At 58.7% G+C, this 19,485-nt stretch overlaps 3 protein-coding genes across 3 annotated transcripts; all 3 read right to left on the bottom strand.

Moving 5' to 3' along the window:
• Window positions 1-402: 402 nt before the first annotated feature.
• On the bottom strand, window positions 403-5,175 carry LOC150067864 (RAS protein activator like-3-like). Its single transcript, XM_090335534.1, has 8 exons — window positions 4,982-5,175; window positions 3,713-3,949; window positions 3,410-3,611; window positions 3,182-3,300; window positions 1,586-1,976; window positions 1,281-1,438; window positions 719-785; window positions 403-635 (listed from the first exon to the last, which is right to left on the bottom strand). The coding sequence occupies exons 1-8, from the start codon at window positions 5,059-5,061 to the stop codon at window positions 492-494; spliced, it is 1,398 nt and encodes a 465-aa protein (XP_090191660.1). The 5' UTR covers window positions 5,062-5,175; the 3' UTR covers window positions 403-491.
• Window positions 5,176-5,186: 11 nt separating this feature from the next.
• Window positions 5,187-11,995, bottom strand: LOC150067863 (RAS protein activator like-3-like). The gene is made up of 10 exons (XM_090335523.1): window positions 11,647-11,995; window positions 9,814-9,950; window positions 9,430-9,514; window positions 9,251-9,312; window positions 8,341-8,411; window positions 7,753-7,879; window positions 7,563-7,661; window positions 6,142-6,684; window positions 5,550-5,694; window positions 5,187-5,335 (listed from the first exon to the last, which is right to left on the bottom strand). The coding sequence occupies exons 1-10, from the start codon at window positions 11,954-11,956 to the stop codon at window positions 5,187-5,189; spliced, it is 1,728 nt and encodes a 575-aa protein (XP_090191649.1). The 5' UTR covers window positions 11,957-11,995.
• A 1,323-nt stretch (window positions 11,996-13,318) lies between these two features.
• Pglyrp2 (peptidoglycan recognition protein 2) lies at window positions 13,319-19,045 on the bottom strand. The gene is made up of 5 exons (XM_090330597.1): window positions 18,912-19,045; window positions 16,574-17,683; window positions 15,065-15,275; window positions 13,692-13,992; window positions 13,319-13,518 (listed from the first exon to the last, which is right to left on the bottom strand). Exons 1-5 carry the CDS (start codon window positions 18,970-18,972, stop codon window positions 13,507-13,509), a joined length of 1,695 nt encoding a protein of 564 aa, XP_090186723.1. The 5' UTR covers window positions 18,973-19,045; the 3' UTR covers window positions 13,319-13,506.
• Between the last annotated feature and the right edge of the window lie 440 nt (window positions 19,046-19,485).

Genomic DNA, 19,485 nt, shown 5'->3' with positions numbered 1-19,485 from the left:
ACCCGCCGGCCGGGCCAGGATACCCTCTCAGCCAGCTACACCTATCCATCCGCCTCCCGCCTCCCCGTCCACCCGGACGCGAGCGGAACCGCTCACCCACCCACCCACGCCCCCCTAAGGGACCCAGCCCTGTGGTGGGTTTGTGATTCTCGGGAAGGTCCCGTCGTTTGGGGCTGGGGTGAGAGCAGGTGGAGCGCAGGTTTGATGGATACCTTTGCCCCAGGGTTTTCCTCGGGAAGGGAACTTGATAGGTGCATGTAGATAGAGTGATGACCAAACGAGGGCCACACAGTTGATGTGACAATCTACTGCGTATCCCTTCTCCAGGAGATGGTACCCGGCCACCTGCCTGGTCTGGGTCTCTACTTCTTCACCTCAGGCCATCTTACATGACTTGGGCAGCTCAAGACCTTTATTTATCACCATCCCCTCCCCGAAGATGGTGCCCATCTGTGGTTGGCACCCAGGCCACGTGGGGCGTGCTGGACCGCTCAAGCGGTGTCTCCGTTCACCAAGGGAGCTTTGAGGGGCAGAGGCTGGCTCCGGGACCCGGATGTCCTCGACACCAGCTGCAGGCTCTGGATGACATCCCTCAGCTGGAGCTGAGTGCGCTCCATCTCAGCCAGGCGATGGTGCTGCGGAGGCAGGGGGACATGGGGTGAGACTCAGCCCCGGTTCCCACCCACGCAGGCTTGCCGGGCTCCCAGAGGAGTCTCACCAGACTTCTCAGTCTGTGGTCTTCACCGCTTCCAAGGCCCTCATCCTCCGGATCCAACTCTGAGGTCCTGTTTGGAGGTCAAGGGTTCAGAGGTAAGGTCAGAGGCTGCCAATCTGGAATTAGATTCCGAAGGCCAGACGTGGAGTGGAAGCGGGGTTTGCGGGGGGGGGGGCGGGACAGTGGGGGCTCAGCACGTCTGAAGAAGGGGTTGATCAGAGCCAGGTTTGGTGAGGTGTAGGGACCCGTCAATCAACACTTGGAGGCGGAGCTTGTCCAGTTTGGGGTGGGATCCTGACTAGGTGAGGACACTGCGGGACTCACACCTCGGGCCTAGCCCACCTAGAGGGGGCTGATTGAAGGGTGGGGCCTGGGTGGACCTGCCTGGGGGCGGGGCCATGTGGGGGCACCTGCCTAGGGGCGGGGCTTCCAGTGCCCGGGCCAATGTCGTGGGGGAGGGGCGTGGCCGTCTCAGGCACTACCTGGATAGACCTCATTGGTGGATGGGCTCGCCTGGGGGCGGGGCCTCTGTGAGGGCGGGGCCAGCGGGGAGGGCGGGGCGCACCCAGCTCGTAGCGGGGACTCCAGGTCGTGCAGCTGGAGGCCCAGCTGCTCCTGCTGCTGAGTCAGGGCCCGGAGTTGGGAGCTCAGCGACTCCACGTGGCGCCACAGCGCTTTCTGTTCCTCGCGCAGCGTGGCCACCTCGCCCTGTAGTTCAGCCAGCTGTGTGGATGGGAGGGGGGCAGCAGCCGTAATCCCTCCCGCCTGTACCATCGCCCTTCCCAGTCGGGAGAAACTGAGGCTCTGAGAGGCTGAGGCTAGGCCTAGGGTCACACCCCCGCCCTCTCCACAACTTGGGCCGGGGCTCACCTTGCCCACCGGTCGGTGCGTGCCCAGCGTCTGGTCTCGATCGCGCGGCTGGTCCAGCTGGCGCTGCCAGGGCACCGACGGCTTCCGAGGCAGCGACGCGGAGGCCCCGGTCCAGGGCCGGCCGCGGGCCGCGGGACCGGTGTATACGGAGCCTCGGGGTCGCGGCCGGGGCCCCGCGGACGGGCGGCGGCGGGCGGGGCGGCGGGCCGGGACGCTCTGCGTGCGCTGCACGGGCCGGGGCCGCGGCGCGGGTCGCCCTTCCTCCCGCAGGCGGCGGGCCCAGCTCCCTGCGCCCTGGAAGCTGCGCAGTGACTGGCTCTTGGAGATGAGAGGGGTGTGCTTGGGGAGGTCTCGGGGAGCCAGGAAGCCGGGCTTCTCCCCTGCGGAGAAGCTGGGGGTGGCCCCGGGAAGATCAGACCCTCAACTAGTCCTTGAGATGGACCCTTTACCGACCTCCGGCCGGAAATGACCCTACCCTTGACCTCTGACATCTGTGCCCCTACTACCCATGACCCAGACGGGACCCTGTCCTTATGTGTGCCAGTACTGGGGTTGAACTCAAGACTTCCCACTCTCCATTAGCTATTTGAGCCACAGTTCCATTTAATGCGTTAATCGGTTAACTGGAGATAATAGTCTCTCCGGTTGGGCCGGGCGCAGTGGCTCACGCCAGTCATCCTAGCTACTCAGGAGGCTGAGATCTGAGGATCCTGGTTCAATGCCAGCCCGGGTACAAAAGGACCTGAGACTCTTATTTCCAATTAACCTAGAGAAAACTGGAAATGGGGCTGTGGCTCAAGGGTAGGGTGGTAGCCTTGAGCTGAAGAGCTCAGGACAGCGCCCAGGCCCAGAGTTCAAGTCCTATGACCCCCCCCCCCAAAAAAAAGTTTGGCCTGTCCAGGCTGGCTTTGAGCAGCTCTTCTCAGATCTCTGCCTCCTGAATAGCTAGCAGTACAGGTTGGTGCCGGCGTAGAGAGAACCCTTGGCCTGATTCTAATTTGCTCCCTAACCTGATCCTACCCACAACGGCAGGCCCCAAAAAACAGAAAATCTCTTCCAGCTCCAGCTTGGTTACCAGTCTGGAGATTCAAAGGGGAGGCGGGGCTTGTTCAACTAGGTGGGCGGGGCCTAGTTGTATTTAAAACCGGGTTGGGTCAGAGCCAGCCATAGTTATGATGCGGCGACCAATCAGTGAGCAGTTGGAAGCAGAACCCAACCCAGTCCTGGAAAAGGTAGTCCTTCTGACCTTGGGCCCCCAACTCTTGATGACATCTGACTCCATCCTAACATCTAAGATCAACATGATGCCTGAAGCCATCAGCCACCACTCTCTGTCTCTCTGACCCCAGAGGTCAGGTTTTCCTGACCTGATACGACCTGCCTTAATTCTGCCATGACTGCCTGGGCCTCAGGATGTTCTAGAGACACCCTGTCTCCTTACACAACATCATCCCTAGTCTTCGAAACCACCCGCAACATACCCTGTCCCTTCCCCTCCCATCATCCATGTTCACCTCTGACCCTTATCTGAGTATGACACTCCCTCCTCTCTCCCTGTCCCCCACCCACCAGAACCTGGAAGACACTTGAGGTTACCTGAAGTGAGTCTGGGTGTGAGGTGGTGGCAGGTGCATCGGCACAGACACGGGCACGGGCCGGCCCTCCTCAATAGCTCTCAGGATGGTAGGCAGTGGTTCCAGGTTGTCACAGGTGGTCTGTGAAGGTAAAGCAGAGCTGCTTGGCAAGCTCTCTGGCCTCAGCACCCCCAAGCCATGGTTACCTCACTATCCAGCACCCGGAGTTCCAGGCTCACTCAGACTGCACCTGGTCAAGTTCCGCAAAGATGGTACAGAGCTGGGCATGCAGGACTGCCAACTGGAGTGCCAGGTCTCCACTGGCCTGGTAGCCGCAGGGTGTGGCATCAACATCAACCACAGCTACTTGGTCCAGGAAGTGCTGCATGGCTGGTCCATGGTCCTCCAGGAAGCTGTTCATGAAGTCCATGTAGGCTTCCTTCTCACCAAATCTGGGGTAGGAGCCAGGCTGGGAGAGTCAGGAGAGTCACTTGCTACCTGTGGGCCTCCCCGCTCCCTGGCGTTACCCCCTCTCCAGCTTCCTGGCACCTACGGGGCACAGTTGGCCAGGTTCTGTATGACTTTGGCGATCAAGGTGAGGGTGCGGGCTGGGCCAGGTGCTGGATGTTCTGGGGCGAGGCCAAAGAGGCTGGGAGCCAGGATGGCGGGGCAGAGGAGTCGCAGGAAGAGAGAGGCACACACCAACCTGGGGCCCAGGGTGTCAGAACCACGGGCCCTGCATGCTTCTCGCCAGCAGGAGAACACGGCGCTCAGTTCTGCTGGGAACCACCTGGGGCAGAAAAGGCAGTGGTTAGAGGAGGAGGAGGAGGTGGAGGCTGTGGGCATGAGATCAGGATAGAGCCAGGTGTCAGTGGTTCACGCTGCCAGCCACTTAGGGGGCTGAGATCTGAGAATCACAGAAGTCGGCCTAGGTAGACAAGTTCAAAAGACTCATCTCCATCAAAAAAGCTAGAAGTGGAATATGGCTCAAGAGGGAGAACACCTGTTAGCCGTGAGTGCAAAGGCAAAGTGAGATTTCAAGGCCCTGAGTTCAAGCTTCAGTACTGGCACATACATATTGCATGCATGTATATGGGTACACTCGCATGCACATATGTACACACACACACATACACACACACAAACACACACACACAAATAATGAATGACAAAGCTCATAAGGTCAGGAGTCATAAAACTATGAAGCATAGCATGGTTTGTGCCAGACAACTGCTCATGAACTGTGTAGGCTTTTTCCCCATTCAACAGGGGTCTGGGATTGGTGGCATCTAGAATAATAATGCTTGGGGCTGTACCTCCCCATGGGGCCAGGGTTACACTGTAGTGATAATGGTAACCTCTGGAGTCTCTTAGATTCAAGCCCATCGACAGAGGTCAGGATGTAATTATCATTGGAAGTAAGCTTTTATTTATTTTTTTTTTAATTTGTGTGAGGATCTAGGGGCCTGAACTGAAGGCCTTTAGCTTTTTTCCTGAGGACTGTTAGCTTTTTTTCACTGAGGCTGGCTTTCTAATTGGAGCCACACCTCCAATTCTGGCATTTTGCTGGTTAATCAGAAAGATCTAAGAGTCTGATGGGCTTTCCTACCTGAGCTGACTTTGAACCACCATCCTCAGATCTCAGCCTCCTGAGTAGCTAGGATTACAAGCATAAGCCATCAGCCCTCAGCATTCTAGTTATTTTTGAGCTAGGGTCTTGCTTTCTTCCTGGATGTGTGCCTGAGTCTGGGCTGGATTTGAACCTTGATCCTCAGATCTCAGCCTTCTCAGTAGCTAGGATCACAGGCAAGAGCCACTATACCTGGTGGCCATGAACTTTAATTTTCCAGATGAAGCCACTGGTGCATGGAAAACAATGAATCCTTTATGAAATACGAACATGCCCCTAATATTGCACCAAATAATTGAGTGCCCTCCATCCTTTCTGGTGACCCTAATTCAGGGAGGGTCAGGTTACCACCCAGGCTGAGAGATGGAGGTAGACTCGGTCGCTGGGGCTCTGATTCTCACTCGTAAGAGTGGATGATGATTTCGAAGACCTCCTCGCAGCTCTTTTGGAGTCTGGCCCGGTGCTCTGGGAGCTCCGAGGCTGGGCACTTGCTGGGGTCTACTTCACAGTCCTCAGTGGAGGCACAAAGACATCGCACCACTTGTCCTGCAGCCAACACAGAGAGAGACCAGAGCCCCGATGAACTCAAGCCCCTCATCTCAAGCTCACTCCCCAGACATATATAACAGCAGTGGTGAGTGAGCTTCCAGCTTCCCCCCTCCACTCCAGGGTCCCAACACCCTTAAGTACCACTCAGTCCCACAATCCCAGTGACCAGGAGCTTCCCAGATCTTCTCTGGGGCCCTCAGACCCAGCTCACCCAGGGTCTGCTGAAGATAATTGTGGGCCACCAGCTTCATGTACTCATCAATGGCCTTGGTGGCTAGTGTGTTTTCTCGGAACAGCAGCGCCTCACGCCCTCCACAGCGTTCCAGCTCCACAGTGCCCAGGTCTGTGACCAATGCCTGAGGGGACATTGGCGGTGTCACGGTGTGTAGACTGAGCCAGCAGGAACTGCGGCCTTTTTGACCCAGCCTTCACATTTGGGCCACGGGTCCACACTCGGGCCCAGAAGACACTGCCGGCGCCCATTATTAAGTGGGGCGAGAATCTCTTCCACCTCGCATTTTGCAGAAACAAGCCGTTCAGTTCAGACACAGGCAGAGGCTCAGCCCCCACCCCCATCCGCCTTTCCCTGAAGATGCGCAGGCCCCGCCCTTCACTAGAGACTCAGGCTCCGCCCCCGACGTTCAAAGGCCCCGCCCCCTGGGAGCGCCACGCCCCTGCCAGGACCATCTCAGGCCGCGCCCCTGCCAGATCCCATTCACCCGGCCCCGCCGCTGGCAGGCGCGGCTCAGACCCCTCCTCCCCACGCCCCCGGCGGGGCGTCCGCTCCGCGGTCCTGGCCTCACCTGCGCCTGGCCGGTGGCCCGCAGCACGCGCACCATGGCGGCGGCCAGCTCCTCCTTGGCCTGAGCGGGCAGCACGGGCTCGAGCGCCCCGCAGAGGCGAGCGTAGTGGAAGGTGAGGAACTCGGCCAGCTCCTTGTACCGCTCGGACGGCCGCACGCGCAGGCGCCGCGCCCGGACCCGCGCCCGCAGCGCGGCCCCCGACGGCGCCCCGAGCAGCGGGAACCAGCGCTCCAGGCCGGCAGCGGGCGCCCGGGGCGGGCTCGACTCCTCCAGCGCCAGCGACACCCGGCCCAGAGCGGCGCCCGCGGGGCCCGCGCCGCGCAGCCGCAGGGACAGGCGGCGGGCGGGCGGCAGCGCCTCGAAGTGGAAGCGCTCGGCCCAGAAGAGCGGGCCGGGCCCGGGCCTGGGCGCCGTGCGCGCCAGCAGCGCGCCGTCCAGCCACAGCTCGGCGCGCACGCCGGGCGCCCCCGCCGCAGCTCGGGCCAGCCCCTTCGCCTCGTGCACCCACACGCTCAGCCACGTCTCTTCCCGCTCCGCGCTGTCCTGGGGAGGGACGGGCAGGTTTGGGGAGTTGGGAGGGGTCAGCGCCCCAGGACAGCCCCTGGGGCCACGAACCCCCTCCCGTGCTAACCCTGTGCGCCACGCCCCGGGCGGTCCGGGGGGGGGCCCCCACTGTGGAGGCAGGGGTGGGTCATGGAAGTCCAAAGGTGGCTGACCAGGGTCCTAACATTTTTTGGGGGTGGAGCCTGAATAGGGGGCGTCATGGAGACTGGTAGGCACAGCATTGGGTGCAGACAGCTCCGTGGCTCATGCCTGTGATCTCAGCTACTCGAGAGGCTGCAATCCGAGGACTGCAGTTCGAAACCAAGCCCAGGCAGGAAAAGTCCCTGAGGCTCTGAACTCCAGTGAACCACTGAAACGTCAGCAGTGGAGCTGGGGCTCAAGTGCCAGCCTTGGAGCACCCCCGCCCTTTTTCTTTTTAATTCAGGGATAGGACCCTGGAGTTTGGCCTAGTGGTAGAGTGCTCGCCTAGCACGCACACAGACCGGGGTTCGATTCCTCGGTACCACATACACAGAGAAATCCGGAGGTGGTGGCTCACGTGGTAGAGCTCTAGCCTTGAGAAAGCCCAGGACAGTGGCCAGGCCCTGAGTTCAAACCCTGGGACTGGCAAAAAAAAAAAAAATTCAGGGACAGTGCCCAGCCTCTGAGTCCAGGCGCCAAGACTGATGCGGTAGCAGATGGAAAGGAGCCAGTGGTGTTGGTGCTGGGGAGGGGAGCTGGGGCAGATCGGAGGGGTGGGGCCAGGCGGTGGGCGGGGCCAGGCGGTGGGCGGGACACGATACCCGTGTGACCCGGTGGTGGGCGGGGCCTTTGGGTGGGCGGGGCCTCTGCGTGGCTTTTTTTTCCCTGGCACTGACCTGGCTCGGCTGGAATTGGCGGCGCAGGTCCTCTACCCATCGATCTCTCTCTGCGCCCGACCGGCAGGAGAAGCAGCGGCTCCCGCCGACCCATGTCACCTGTGGGAGTGGAAGATCCAAGGGTATGTATGTGGTTAAGGCTGAGTCGGGAGGAGCCACTCGAGGGGCCAGGGGATCCAGGCGGACTTACCTGGAAGCAATAGGGTTCCCCCAGGAGGCTGGGGTGCAGCGGCCGCACCCGCACATCCCGCTCGGCTCCCAGGTCCAACTCGGAGAGCACGGAAAGAGATTCTCTGGAGCCCAGAGCACTGGGCGGTCTGGAGGGAGAACAGGGGTTCCAGCCACCATCCCTCACCCCCTGCCCGCCTGCCCCCAGCCTGAGGGGACAGGAGGACGAGGGCCTGGAGCCTACAGTGTCTGCCTCCAGCCACCCCGTGTGGCCTCATCTTCGGGGATAAACCCAACTCCTTCCTTCTGGTTGGTTCCAGCTCGGTTCTCATTCTTCCTCCCCTTGACCCCATCCATGCCTGGCTTTCCTTGTAACTTGCTGTTCCTTTGGGTCTCAGTTGGAGAATCCGTTCCCTGACTGCTAGACCAGGATGCAGACTTGGCTCCCGTGTTTTAGTGGGGTTCATCCCTGAGCCCTCCCCACCCCTTTGCGGTAAGAGCTGGTTTCCTTATTAGGGTTTTGCTGGCACCTCCTTTCTCCTGACCTGGACCGAGAACACTCAGAAGCACTACAGCAGGAGGGGAGGGGGATAATGTTGGAGCCCCTTACCCATCCCGGAGAGCATGGCCTCCCAGTTCCGACTTGGCCTTTCTCTTCTCTTTGATTCTCTTGAGCAACCCCTAAGAGAGGAGACGTCAAGGTCAGCTGGACAGAACATTGGGCCTGCATTTGCTTGGTGGACCAAATCCAGACTCAGACTCTACTAACAGCAACTAAAAAAAAAAAAAAAAAAAAAGCCAGGCTAGGTGGCTCACGCCTGTAATCCCAGCTACTCAGGAGGCTGAGATCTGAGGATCGTAGTCAAAGCCAGCCTGGGCACTAAAGTCGTGAGACTCTTATTTCCAATTAACCACCAGAAAACCAGAAGTGGTGCTGTGGCTCAGGGGTAGGGAGGTACCCTTGAGCTGAAGAGCTCAGGGACAGCACCCGGGCCCAGAGTTCAAGCCCCACGACCGCCAAAAAGAAAGAAAGAAAACCCAAGATCCGGAGTTCAAGCCCCAGGACTGGCAAAAAAAAAAAAAAAAAAGAGAGAGAGAGAAGAAAAAGAAAGAAAGAAAATCTGGACATCGCTGGTGGCTCACGCCTGTAATCCTAACTATTCTGGAGGCTGTGATTTGAGGATCATAGTTCAAAGATAGTCCAAGCAGGAAAGTCTGTGAGACTCTCATCTCCAATAAAACAACAAAAAAGGTGGAAATAGTGCTCTTTCATATGGGAGAGCACTAGCCATGAGAGAAATTAAAAAAAAAAGCCAAATGAGAGTGCAAGACCCTGAGTTAAAGCCCCACACAGGAAAGTTCTCTCCTAAGTTCCACATGGACCAGACAGCAGACACAGAGGCCCAGAGAGACTCAGCCCCCATTCCAGATCACACAGCAACAGTCCCCTTCGGCTCTGAGTGTGTGGAAATCCCGGGTCGCCTCTGCCGCCTCCCATCCTTCCCTGGTGCCTGTCTCACCCGCACATTGTGAACCTGGCTGGAGCCAGAAGCTTCTAGATCGGTCTTCCCGAGGGTTCGATCTGCGGGTGGTCAGAATTAGGAGGTCAGAACCTGGAATCGTGATGGGTCCTGTCCTGTCCCACGTCACATTGGGCAGATCCCACAGACACCAGCTACCCGCAACCTCCCCAACTTGCCTGGGTCCCTGAGTTTCCCCAGGAAAGCTTGTGTGCTGCCTTCTGAGCTCCCACTTCCGGCCCGGGGCCTCCGAGGACACTGGTCCTCCAAGGGAGGTTGGAGGGGAGGGAGAGAGAGAGAGATCGTTATTTATTTTATTTATTTTGCCAGTCCTGGGACTCAAACTCAGGGCCTCAGCACTGTTCTTGGCCTTTCTCAAGGCTAGAGCTCTGCTACTTGAGCCACGGCCCCATGTCTGGCTTTTTCTATGTATGAGGAATCGAACCCAGGTCTTGGTGCATGCTAGGCAAGCACTCTACCACTAGGCCACACTCCCAGCCCCTCTCCCACCCCATCGCTGCCTCCACCCCAGCCTTCCCCCTTCTCCCCCACACTCATCTTACCTCCTCCTGGCCCCCGAGCAGTGTCAGTCGTCCATCCAGCAGGGCGAACCCCCCAATGTCCCAGACAGCCACGTCAGGGCTGGGGGCCTCGGGGATCTGTGAGACAGGTGGTTCTGGCTGTGGCTCCATCTTGGGCTCTGGGAAGAGGAGGAAGTTGTTGGGGTGCCTGGGAGCCCCCTTTTTCTTGTTTAGGGCATCCCCTTCACCCCAAGTCTCATCTGGGAGTCCATACCACCTTCTACACAGTCCAACCCTTACCACTGCCTATGGCTCTCTTAATCCTTCAGGACCCACTGACCATTGAAGAGGCTATTATGTTTATTACTTATTAATTAACATTAATTATCACTAGCATTAATCATATCCATTTATACAAACATATATTCATATTTGTATTGACATTAGCATATATTAGTGGTTATATTACATCTATAGTTTTCCGGCCTAGAAAGTGAATGTTTTAAAAAAAACAATTGGAGAGGCTGACTTGTCTAGCATGCAGGAAGCCCTGGGTTTGATGCCTTGGACCACATACATAGAAAAAGCTGGATGTGGTGCTGTGGCATGTACAAGAGTTTCTGGGTAGGGGAGATCTCTTCTTCGGGGAAGAGGTAGGGAGGGGCAGAGGGCCAGGGAAGTCCCCTCAGAGGGCAAATTTACATTAATTTGCATCAATTTTCATTAAGTAAGTCTTGAGCTGGTTGGCTTCTGCCAAGCAGAGAAGGACAAGAATTTGCCAGAGAGAGTCCCAGCTATAACTCTGAGCTGAGCAAGGCCTCAGGAAATGAAAGTACTGGAAGGGCACCAGAGAGGGGTTGAAAGGGAAGACCCAAGAAAAGAAACAGTGCCGAGTTCAGGAGGAATACTTCAAGTCCCAAGGAATTTTGCCTTGGGGATAGGAAGTAAGGAGCCATAGGAGGTGTTTAAGCAGAAGAGAAACAAGTCTGCTTATTAGAAAGCTCGATCCCTCTGCCACCCCCCCAACCTCTGCCTGATCAGGCTGGGAATATGGGCTGGTGGTAGAGTGCTTGCCTAGCATGCATGAAGCCTGGGTTGGATTCTTTGGTACCACATACATAGAAAGAGTTGGAAGTGGTGCTGTGGCTCAAGTGGTAGAGCTCTAGCCTTGAGAAAGTCCAAGGACAGTGCTCAGGCCCTGAGTTCAAGCCCAGGACTGGCGAGAGAGAGAGAGAGAGAGAGAGAGAGAGAGAGAGAGAGAGAGAGAGAGAGAGAGATGCCTGATCAGAATTACAGGCTGAGCTCATGCCTGTAATCCTAGCTACTCAAGAAGCTGAGGCCTGAGGGTAGAGGTTTGAAGCTAGCCTGGAAAGGAAAGTCTTAGACTCTTATCTCCAATTAGCAAGCAAAATGCTCTTACTAGAGTTGTGGCTCAAGTGGTAGGGCACTAACCTGAACACAACAAGCTCAGGGACAATGCTCAGACCCTGAGTTCAAGTCCCAGGAAGGACTGGCAATAATAATAATGATGATGATGATAATGATAATAATACCAAGGAAGAGATAGTCTCCAGGCAAGAAGACATGCTGAATGTGGACCACTGAAAATAGGCGGGAAGGGTGGGGGCCCAGAGCCACCTGGCATCTGGATAGTGCTGTTTCTCATGGGAGTTGTTATCCCATCCTGGACCTCCTGGTTTCTCCCCTTCACCCCACTTTAGGTGGCAAGAGGGAAGAGAGCTGACAGGGGGCCCCCAGCCACTTCCTGCTGGGCTGGTGTTGTCCCCACAACTTCCTGTGTCTAGACAGACAAAGATGAAACTCGAGCATCCGGCCACCCAGCCCAGTCCAGGCTCAGATAAGGGAGCACTGTACCTGGAGCCTCTGTCTCCAGTGATGAGTTCTTGTGTCTCCCCCACAGGGTCCTGGAGAGCCATGGGCGACTGGTTCGAGACTCCTTGGGAGGTGCAGAGACCACTCGACGGAAGAGAGAGCGACGAGTTGGCTGGCTGCTAACCGGGGGCTCCTGGTGGCTCAGTGTTCTCCCCCAGCCAGCCAGGAGACCCCAGCGGGACCCTCCAGATGCCTTCTCCCGGCCACCTCCTGTGTGCCAACGGTAGGGTGACAGTGGAGAGGTGGCCGCTGGCTGAGTTGGAGAGTCTTGGCTCGGCGGTGATGGGTCCATGGTGGAGGTCCTGATGAAGGATTGAGAAGGTGACAGTCCTGCTGAGTGTCTGCTCACATGCCATCCTCATTTTACCGTCCTGCTGGTTCTCAGCTCTGCCTCCCAGTAAACCCACATGGAAAGGGATGGGGGACTCTACTTACTCTTTTGTTGTGCCTTAAATCAGCTCCAGACTCAGCAACCGCCTTGTACCCTGCTTTTGCTTCCTCCCACTGAACCTCAACTCCACGTGACCCTGTCTGTCAGTCTCACTGGCAGCCGGAGACAGGATGCGGGGCAGGGGGTGGAGGGGAGGTGGCAGTGCCCTGATTCTAGTAACAAGGGCCGAGGCAGCAATTACTTCTCTCTGTGTCTCTGTCTGTCTGAGCCTCATAGTTTTCCCTGAGAAATGCTTGCATGGTAGAGCAGGGGATTCTCAATCTGTGGACACACCGTGTAGACAAATTTACCTGTGTTGAAAAACTGTGTGTGTGTGTGTGTGTGTGTACTGTGGCTTGAACTCAGGTCTGGCAATCTTGCTTGGCTTCTGTGCTCCAGGCTGGTCCTCCTCCACTTAAGCCGTAATGCCACTTCTGGCTTTTTTTTTTTTGCTGGTTCATTGGAGTCTCATGGACTTAACTGCCCAGTCTGGCTTCAAACTGTGATCCTCAGATCTCAGCTTCCTGAGTAGCTGGGATGACAGGTGTGAGTCCTGGGCAACTGGTGGTACTAGATATTCAATCCAAGCCTCACACTTGCTGGGAAGATGCCCCACCCTGTGAGCCTCACCCCCAGTGTTCTTTAGTTTCACGATTTTTTTGCTGGGCTGATGGATGGATCTCCATCCTTTGTCCTATGCCTCCTACATAGCTGGGATTATATGTAGACTCTGTGTGCTGGACGAGGGGAAAAAAATGTTTACTTTCTGTGTGTGGTGCTAGGAATAACACTGAGGGCCAGCTGGGCACGGTGGCTCACGCCTGTCATCCTAGCTACTCAGGAGGCTGAGGTCTGAGGATCACGGTTCAAACCCAGCCCGGGCTCTAAAGACGTTGAGACTCTAACCTCCAATTAACCACTAGAAAACCGGAAGTGGCGCTGCGGCTTAAAGGGGTAGGGCTGTAGCCTTGAGCCGAAGAGCTCGAGGACAGCGCCCGGGCCCAGAGTTCAAGCCCCAAGACCGACAAAACAACAACAAAAAACCCAGAGGGCCTCCAGCAAGCTGCGCACGCCTCCTAGGGCCGAGCCACGCCCTCCACAGCCTGGCCACGCCCCTCGCACCAAGCCACGCCCCTTAGCGCTGAAGGGAGCTTAACAGCGACCAGCCACGCCCCCGACACCGAGCCACGCCCCCCGACACCGAGCCTCAGCACCCAAACCTCCTCCTGGAATTTGTCTCAGGGTTTCCTTCCGGTCAAGGCAAACGGAGCCAATGCCCGCAAACACAGACGAGGTGTGGACAGAACATTTTGTTTCTCCCGTGCTTTTATTGCAAGTCTGTGGCTGCCGGTAGGATCATCCGGGCAGCGCCCTCCTGGGCTTCCGACCGACTCTCCACTCTCCGATAGCTCTTAGCCTTCAGTCTAGAAGAGACAAGGCAGGCCGGGAGTTTGGCCTAGTGGTAGAGTGCTTGCCTAGCATGCACAAAGGCCCGGGTTCCATCCCTCTGTACCACATACATACAAAAAAGCCAGAGTGGTGCTGAGGCTCAAGTGGTAGAGCTCTAGCCTTGAGAAAGTCCACAGACAGTGCTCACCTGGAGGAAGTGCGGCCAGGTCCCCAGCAGGCGGAAGAGGGCGTCGCCGGGGCAGTCGGTGCCCCTCCGCACCTGGCGGTGGCCCAGCAGCTTGTAATCCGGATGCAGGAGGCCGGCCCGCGCGGCGCACCTGGGGAGCCCGTCCCGCACGACGCGCAGCGCGGCCTCGGCGGGCAGAGTCGCCGTGTAGTTGCCTATGAAGGCCACGCCAAAGCCCAGGTTGTTGTGGCCTAACGTGTGGGCGCCCACCCAGTGCCAGCCGCGCCCCTCGTACACGTAGCCGTCAGAGCCCACCACGAAACTGCAAGAAGAGAGGCACCACGTGGGGTGAGGGAGGCCCCCGCCCTGCCCCTCCACCTGGGGCCACCGGACCCTGGCTCAGCGCGGGCTGAGACTCTGCCCCTGTCCACTCCTCTCAGCACCACGTGTCGCCAGGCCCTCCGGGCTCTCCACGCCCCCTTCCACCTTGTCCCCTTCCTCACCTTGAACCTGTCCTCAAGTTCCACTTCATCCTCAGGTGAACTTGTCCCCGAGCGCACGGCCGTTTTCTATTTCAGGCCATCACTGTCCTATCCCCAACCCAGATCCACCACAGGTCCTGCGTCGTCTCCTCTAACCCGGGAATGTCCCATTGGGGAGCTGTTTCTGGTCCCAGGCGAGGCCACGCCCCTCCTCCAAACCACGCCTGTTTCTTACTCAGCCCCGCCCACCAGCCCTACGCGTGTCCTTTGGTCACGCCCACAAGCATTATAAACCCCGCCCGCCCATGCTCAGCTCCCCCTCTACCTCCTCCTACCACTAAATTCAGCCCAGGGAGCTGTGGCCCGCCAGCCATACCCGTCCAGTCTCGCTCTTGTCTAGACCCGCCCACTCGACTCATCCCCGCCCAGCCCTTTAGGCTCCGCCCACCTCATATGCTCTAGTCTGCTAGCTAGGCCACCCAGTCTTTCTCGGCTGCCACCTGGTGCAGGACAGGACCAGGCAGGCTCAAACCCATAAATGCACTCCACTCAGAGCCGCTCCTCATCTCCCCTCTCCCCTTCATTGACTGCTGGCCCACCCGCCCAGTCGCTGCCAGCCCCACCCACTTTATACTTGTCTGCTAAGCCCGCCCACCCACTCTACTCAGCCCCGCCCACCGTTCTCCCCAGTACCGCCCATAGTTCTCTCCTCATAGGCTGCCAGCCCCACCTGCCCAGGCTCCGCCCACTATCCTGCTCGGTCCCATCCACCATAGTTAGCCACTCCCACCACTCTGGTATGCCCCGCCCACGCTACTCAACCACGCCCAGCACATGCTTCCCAGTAGGCCCCGCCCTCCCAGGGAGGCCCCGCCCATCCACTCGGCCCCTCCCCCGCGGAGCCCCGCCCACCTGTAGCCCAGATCGGCCCAGCTGCGTTGGTCCTGGTGGAAGCGCTGCATGGAGCGCATGTTGGCGGCGCAGGGCGCGAAGCTGGTGCAGGGCTTCGAGGGTTCGAACGTGTGATGCACGTAGAGGAACCTGAGCGGCAGCTGCAGCGGCAAAGGGCTGCCACGGAACGGCGCGGCGCCCCAGCGGCAGCGGGGGTGGATGGCCGGGCACCCTGCGGACAGGCACCCCAGGCTGACATGCCCGAGAACGCTGGGGGCCTCCCCCCCACCCCGCCTTCCCACAGTCACCCCGCACTAATGGCCCCCCAGCAAGGGATCATCCTGTCACACGTAAGGGCCAGATCTGATCTCTCCCCTGATCCCTGAGCCATGCCAATGGAAGGAAACAAAAAACATCAAAAACAATCGCGGCGCTCAGGGGTCAGAGGCAGGAAGATTGCGAGTTCGAAGCCAGCCTAAGCAAGCCACGTGGCCACTGACAACCAAAGGGAGTTCTCTCTTATTGAACTCTCTGGTCGTGTGCAACTTCTTAACGGTCCAGCAAATCCCAGCAGTCACAATGGCTTTGATGCAGCTTTTCTAAAGATGGGGAGATTCACAGAGGTGAAGCAGATGGGGGCCTCAAGAGGCATGCTCAGGTGTGGCTGCTGCTGGACTCTCGGCTGAACCTTTATTTGCCCAGCCCCTGCCTGGAATGCTCTCGGAGACTCAGAGATACTTGTCTATACAAATATACTCCAGATGAAAAATAATAATAAATAAAAGTCCAGATGAGAGTCTGGAGGCCCTGGAGTGTTGGAGGCCCTGTCTTCAGTGTGGTGTAACTGGGAGGGGGTGGGGAAATGTAGGAGGCTGGGCCTAGTGGGAGGGAGTCAGGTCTTGGGGGCCCTGGAGAGGAGGGTGCCCTCTGCAGGCCCTTACCAGGGGACTGGCCTCCTCTGTCAGCTCTCACCAGCCTCCATCCACCCCGATGTACTGGCTAGTTGTTGGCCCAAGCCTAGAACCAAGGGGCCGATGGTACAGGGGCAGAAATTCTGCAAACTGTAAGCCTAGATCAACCTTCCTTCCTTCTTTCCTTTTTTCTTCCTTTCTTTCTTTGTTTCTTTCTATCTTTTTGTCGTGGGATTTGAACTCTGGGCCTGGGCACTTTCCCTGAACTCTTCAACTTAAAGCTAGCTCTCTAACACTGAGCCACAGCTCCACTTCGAGTTTTCTGGTGGTTAATTGGAGATAAGAGTCTCATGGTCTTTTGTGCCTGGGTTGGCTTTGAACCGTGATCCTCAGATCTCAGCCTCTGAGAAGCTAGGATTGCAGGCGTGAGCCACTGTGCCTGGCTTCCTTTCTTCTTTTTGAAGTTGCTTTGTCTCAAGTTTTTTGTGACCATCATGGGAAGCTGACTTAAGGTCACCTTCTTTAAGAAACAAAAATAGCTGGGTGCTGGTGGGATCGCAGGCTGGGTGGGGAGGGCGGGCGGAGGGGGGCGGGGGGAGGGCGGCGGGCGCCGTCTCACCCAGGTAGGCCTCGGTGAACTCGCGGGCTGCGCGGCCGGCCGCCTGGGCCAGCTGCTCCCGGGTCCGGAGGCGCAGCTGCGGGTGTCCGGGCTCCAGGCGCTGCCGCCGCGTCAGGGCGCCGAGCACCCGCGCCTGCAGGCGGGCGGCCGACAGCAGCGCCGCGCCCCTCTGCCGTCGGAAGTTGCTGCGGAGCCCGGGGTCTCCGTCCACGCCGGCCGCCCCGTAGTACTGCCACAGCAGGCGGCCGAGCGCGGCCCGGGGCCCCGGCCGGCGGCGCAGGTGGTCGCCCAGGAGGACGCCGTCCAGGGCGCCGTTGAGGAAGGCCATGGTGAGTGGGGACGTCGGGGGGTCCAGCAGCGTGAAGGCCTGGGGGTCGGACAGCCGGTCCCAGCAGCCCTCGGTCCCCAGGCCCGGCGGGCTGGGCGCGGGGCGCGGCTGGAGGAAGGCCAGGCCCAGCTGGGCGGCCAGGGTGGCGTCCAGGAGGCCGTCGGGGGCAGCGGAGGCCGAGAGACCGTCGGGGGCAGCGGGGGGTGCGGCGACGGCGTCTGGGAGGCCGTCTGGGGCGTCTGGGAGGCCGTAGGGGGCGGCGGAGGCCAGGAGGCCATCGGGGGCGGTGGAGGCCGTGAGGCCGTCGGGGGCGTCCGGGAGGCCGTCGGGGGCGGTGGAGGCCGGGAGGCCGTCGGGGGCGTCCGGGAGGCCGTCGGTGCCATCCGGGGGCGCGGCCCCACCCCGGGGGCCGTCGGCCGAGCTGTTCCCCAGCCCCCTGCCGTCCCCCCCGGGCTCGGCGTGGCCGTCCAGCCGCGAGCCCGCGGCCCTGAGCTGCAGCCCGGCCATCAGTCCCAGCAGCAGCGGCCGCACGGCCACGGTGGAGCCGTCGGGGGCCAGGACCACCCCGCGTTCGCGGGCCCCCGACACGGCGTGCACGCTCACCCGGTCCAGCAGGGCTCGGAGCTCGGGGCTCAGCGGATGGGTCCGCGGCCGGGCGCCCCCGGGGCCCAGCCAGTCCTGGAGGATGGGGAGGACGCGGGCGGGCGAGGCCTGGACGGTTGCCTCCCGCTCCAGCTCAGCCACGGCCCGGATGATGGCGTCCATGGTGAAAGGCAAAGCATCTAGGGGAAGAGACAGCACAGCGCCTGCAGCCTGGAGAAGGCACAGAGGGGCCTGGCGGGGGCCAGGCTGGCGGGGGCCAGGCTGGGGGGGAGTGAGGGCTCCCACAGCTACCAGGGGTTGATTCAACATCTATGGGGACCCTCAGGACAGCAGGTCTTCAGAATCCCCCTTCACAGAGGCTGAGTCACCAGCTTAGAGTGGCAGAGGCAGGATTCCAGCCCCTACACTTCCCTTTTCTTTTCCCAGACGAGGCCTTTTTCCACAGCCCTGGCTGAGGATCCAGCTTTCTACGTGGCCCAGGCTGTCCTTGAACCCTCCACCCTCCTGCCTCTGCTTCCGCAGAGCGGGGATGATACACCAGAGCCACCACCGTTGGTCTCCCAAGAAGTTTTCGGTTTTTATTTTATGGGCGGTGGAGTTGAACTCGGGGCCTAGGGGCTGCCCTTGAGCTCTTTTGCTCAAGGTGAATGCTCTACCATTTTGAGCCACAGCTCTACTTCCAGTTTTCCTGGAGGCTCGTTGGAGATAAGAGTCTCACACAGCCTTTCCCACCCAGGCTGGCGTTGAACCACCAGCCTCAGATCTCAGCCTCCTGAGCAGCTAGGATTTCAGATGGGAGCCACCACATGCAGCCAGGAAGTTGTGAAAGCCATAGCCTGCTGGGTAGGACCCTGGCTCTTGTTCAGAAAGTCCATTTCATCTTTGTTTTTCTAACTTTCTTCTTTTTTTCTTTAAAGCACTCTAAGAAAGCTACTCCCACCTATCATCCTAGCTGTTCAGAAGGCTGAGGTGTGAGGATCATGGTTCGAAGCCAGTTCAGACAGGAAAGTCCATGAGCCCCTTCCTTCCAATTAACTAGGGAAAAAGGCCAGAAGTGCCTTTTTTTTTTTTCTTTTTTCTTTTCGAGTCCTGGGCTTGAGCTCAGGGCCTGAGCACTGTCCTTGGACTTTCTCAAGGCTAGAGCTCTGCCACTTGAGCCTCAGCACCACTTCTGGTTTTTTTCTATGTATGTGGTACCGTGGAATCGAACCCGGGTCTTCATGCATGCTAGGCAAGCACTTTAACCACTAGGCCAAACTCCCGGCCCCCCTCCTGGTTTTCTTTTATTGGGTGTCACTTGCTGAGTCCCCAGGCTGGAGTGGGGTCTCCTGCTGCCTCTGCCACAAGGAGCCTGGACACTTCTGCCCAACTCAGAGGCCCACCCCACACCTCTGCCATCCGACCCACCTGTCTCGGGCCCAAGCCACAGCAGCAGGGCAAGCAGGAGCCAGAGACTGCCGTGGTCCATGGCGGACTCCAGATGACCTCACAGACCACGCGGGACACCTGGAAAGAGACAGGCGCTAAGGACGCTGCCCGGCCTTCTGCCTTGCCAAAGTCCAGCATGCAGTGGCACTGATTACCCCTTTTGTAGAGCTGTGGGCAGGAGCAAGGGTGCATGAGAGCCCCATGGCCTAGGCCAAAGGTCATCTGGGGCCTCCCCGACACTCCTCCCCCATCTTCCCACTTCTGCCAGGAAGTCAGGAGTCCAAGCTGGCCATTGTGGCTCAAGCCTGTAATCCCTTCTACTCACTCAGGAGGCTGAGATCTGAGGATGAGGTTCAAAGTTTGGCGGGACAGATAAGTCCAGGAGACTCTTAACTCTAACCACCAAAAAAAAGTATGGAGTTGTGGCTTAAGTGGTAGAGCTCCAACCTTGAGAAAAAAAAAAAAAAAGGGACAGTGGCACCTAAGCTCAGAGTCCAAGTTCCAGGAATGGCTAAATAAATAACAGTAAGGAGAAAGAGGAAAACAAAAACAG

This window comes from Megascapheus bottae, chromosome 1 (assembly GCF_031878675.1).
Source record: "Megascapheus bottae isolate mThoBot1 chromosome 1, mThoBot2.hap1, whole genome shotgun sequence".
NCBI classification, from domain to species: Eukaryota; Metazoa; Chordata; class Mammalia; order Rodentia; family Geomyidae; genus Megascapheus; species Megascapheus bottae.
Note: the sequence above shows the minus strand (reverse complement) of the source record. Positions and strands in the feature narration are given on the sequence as shown.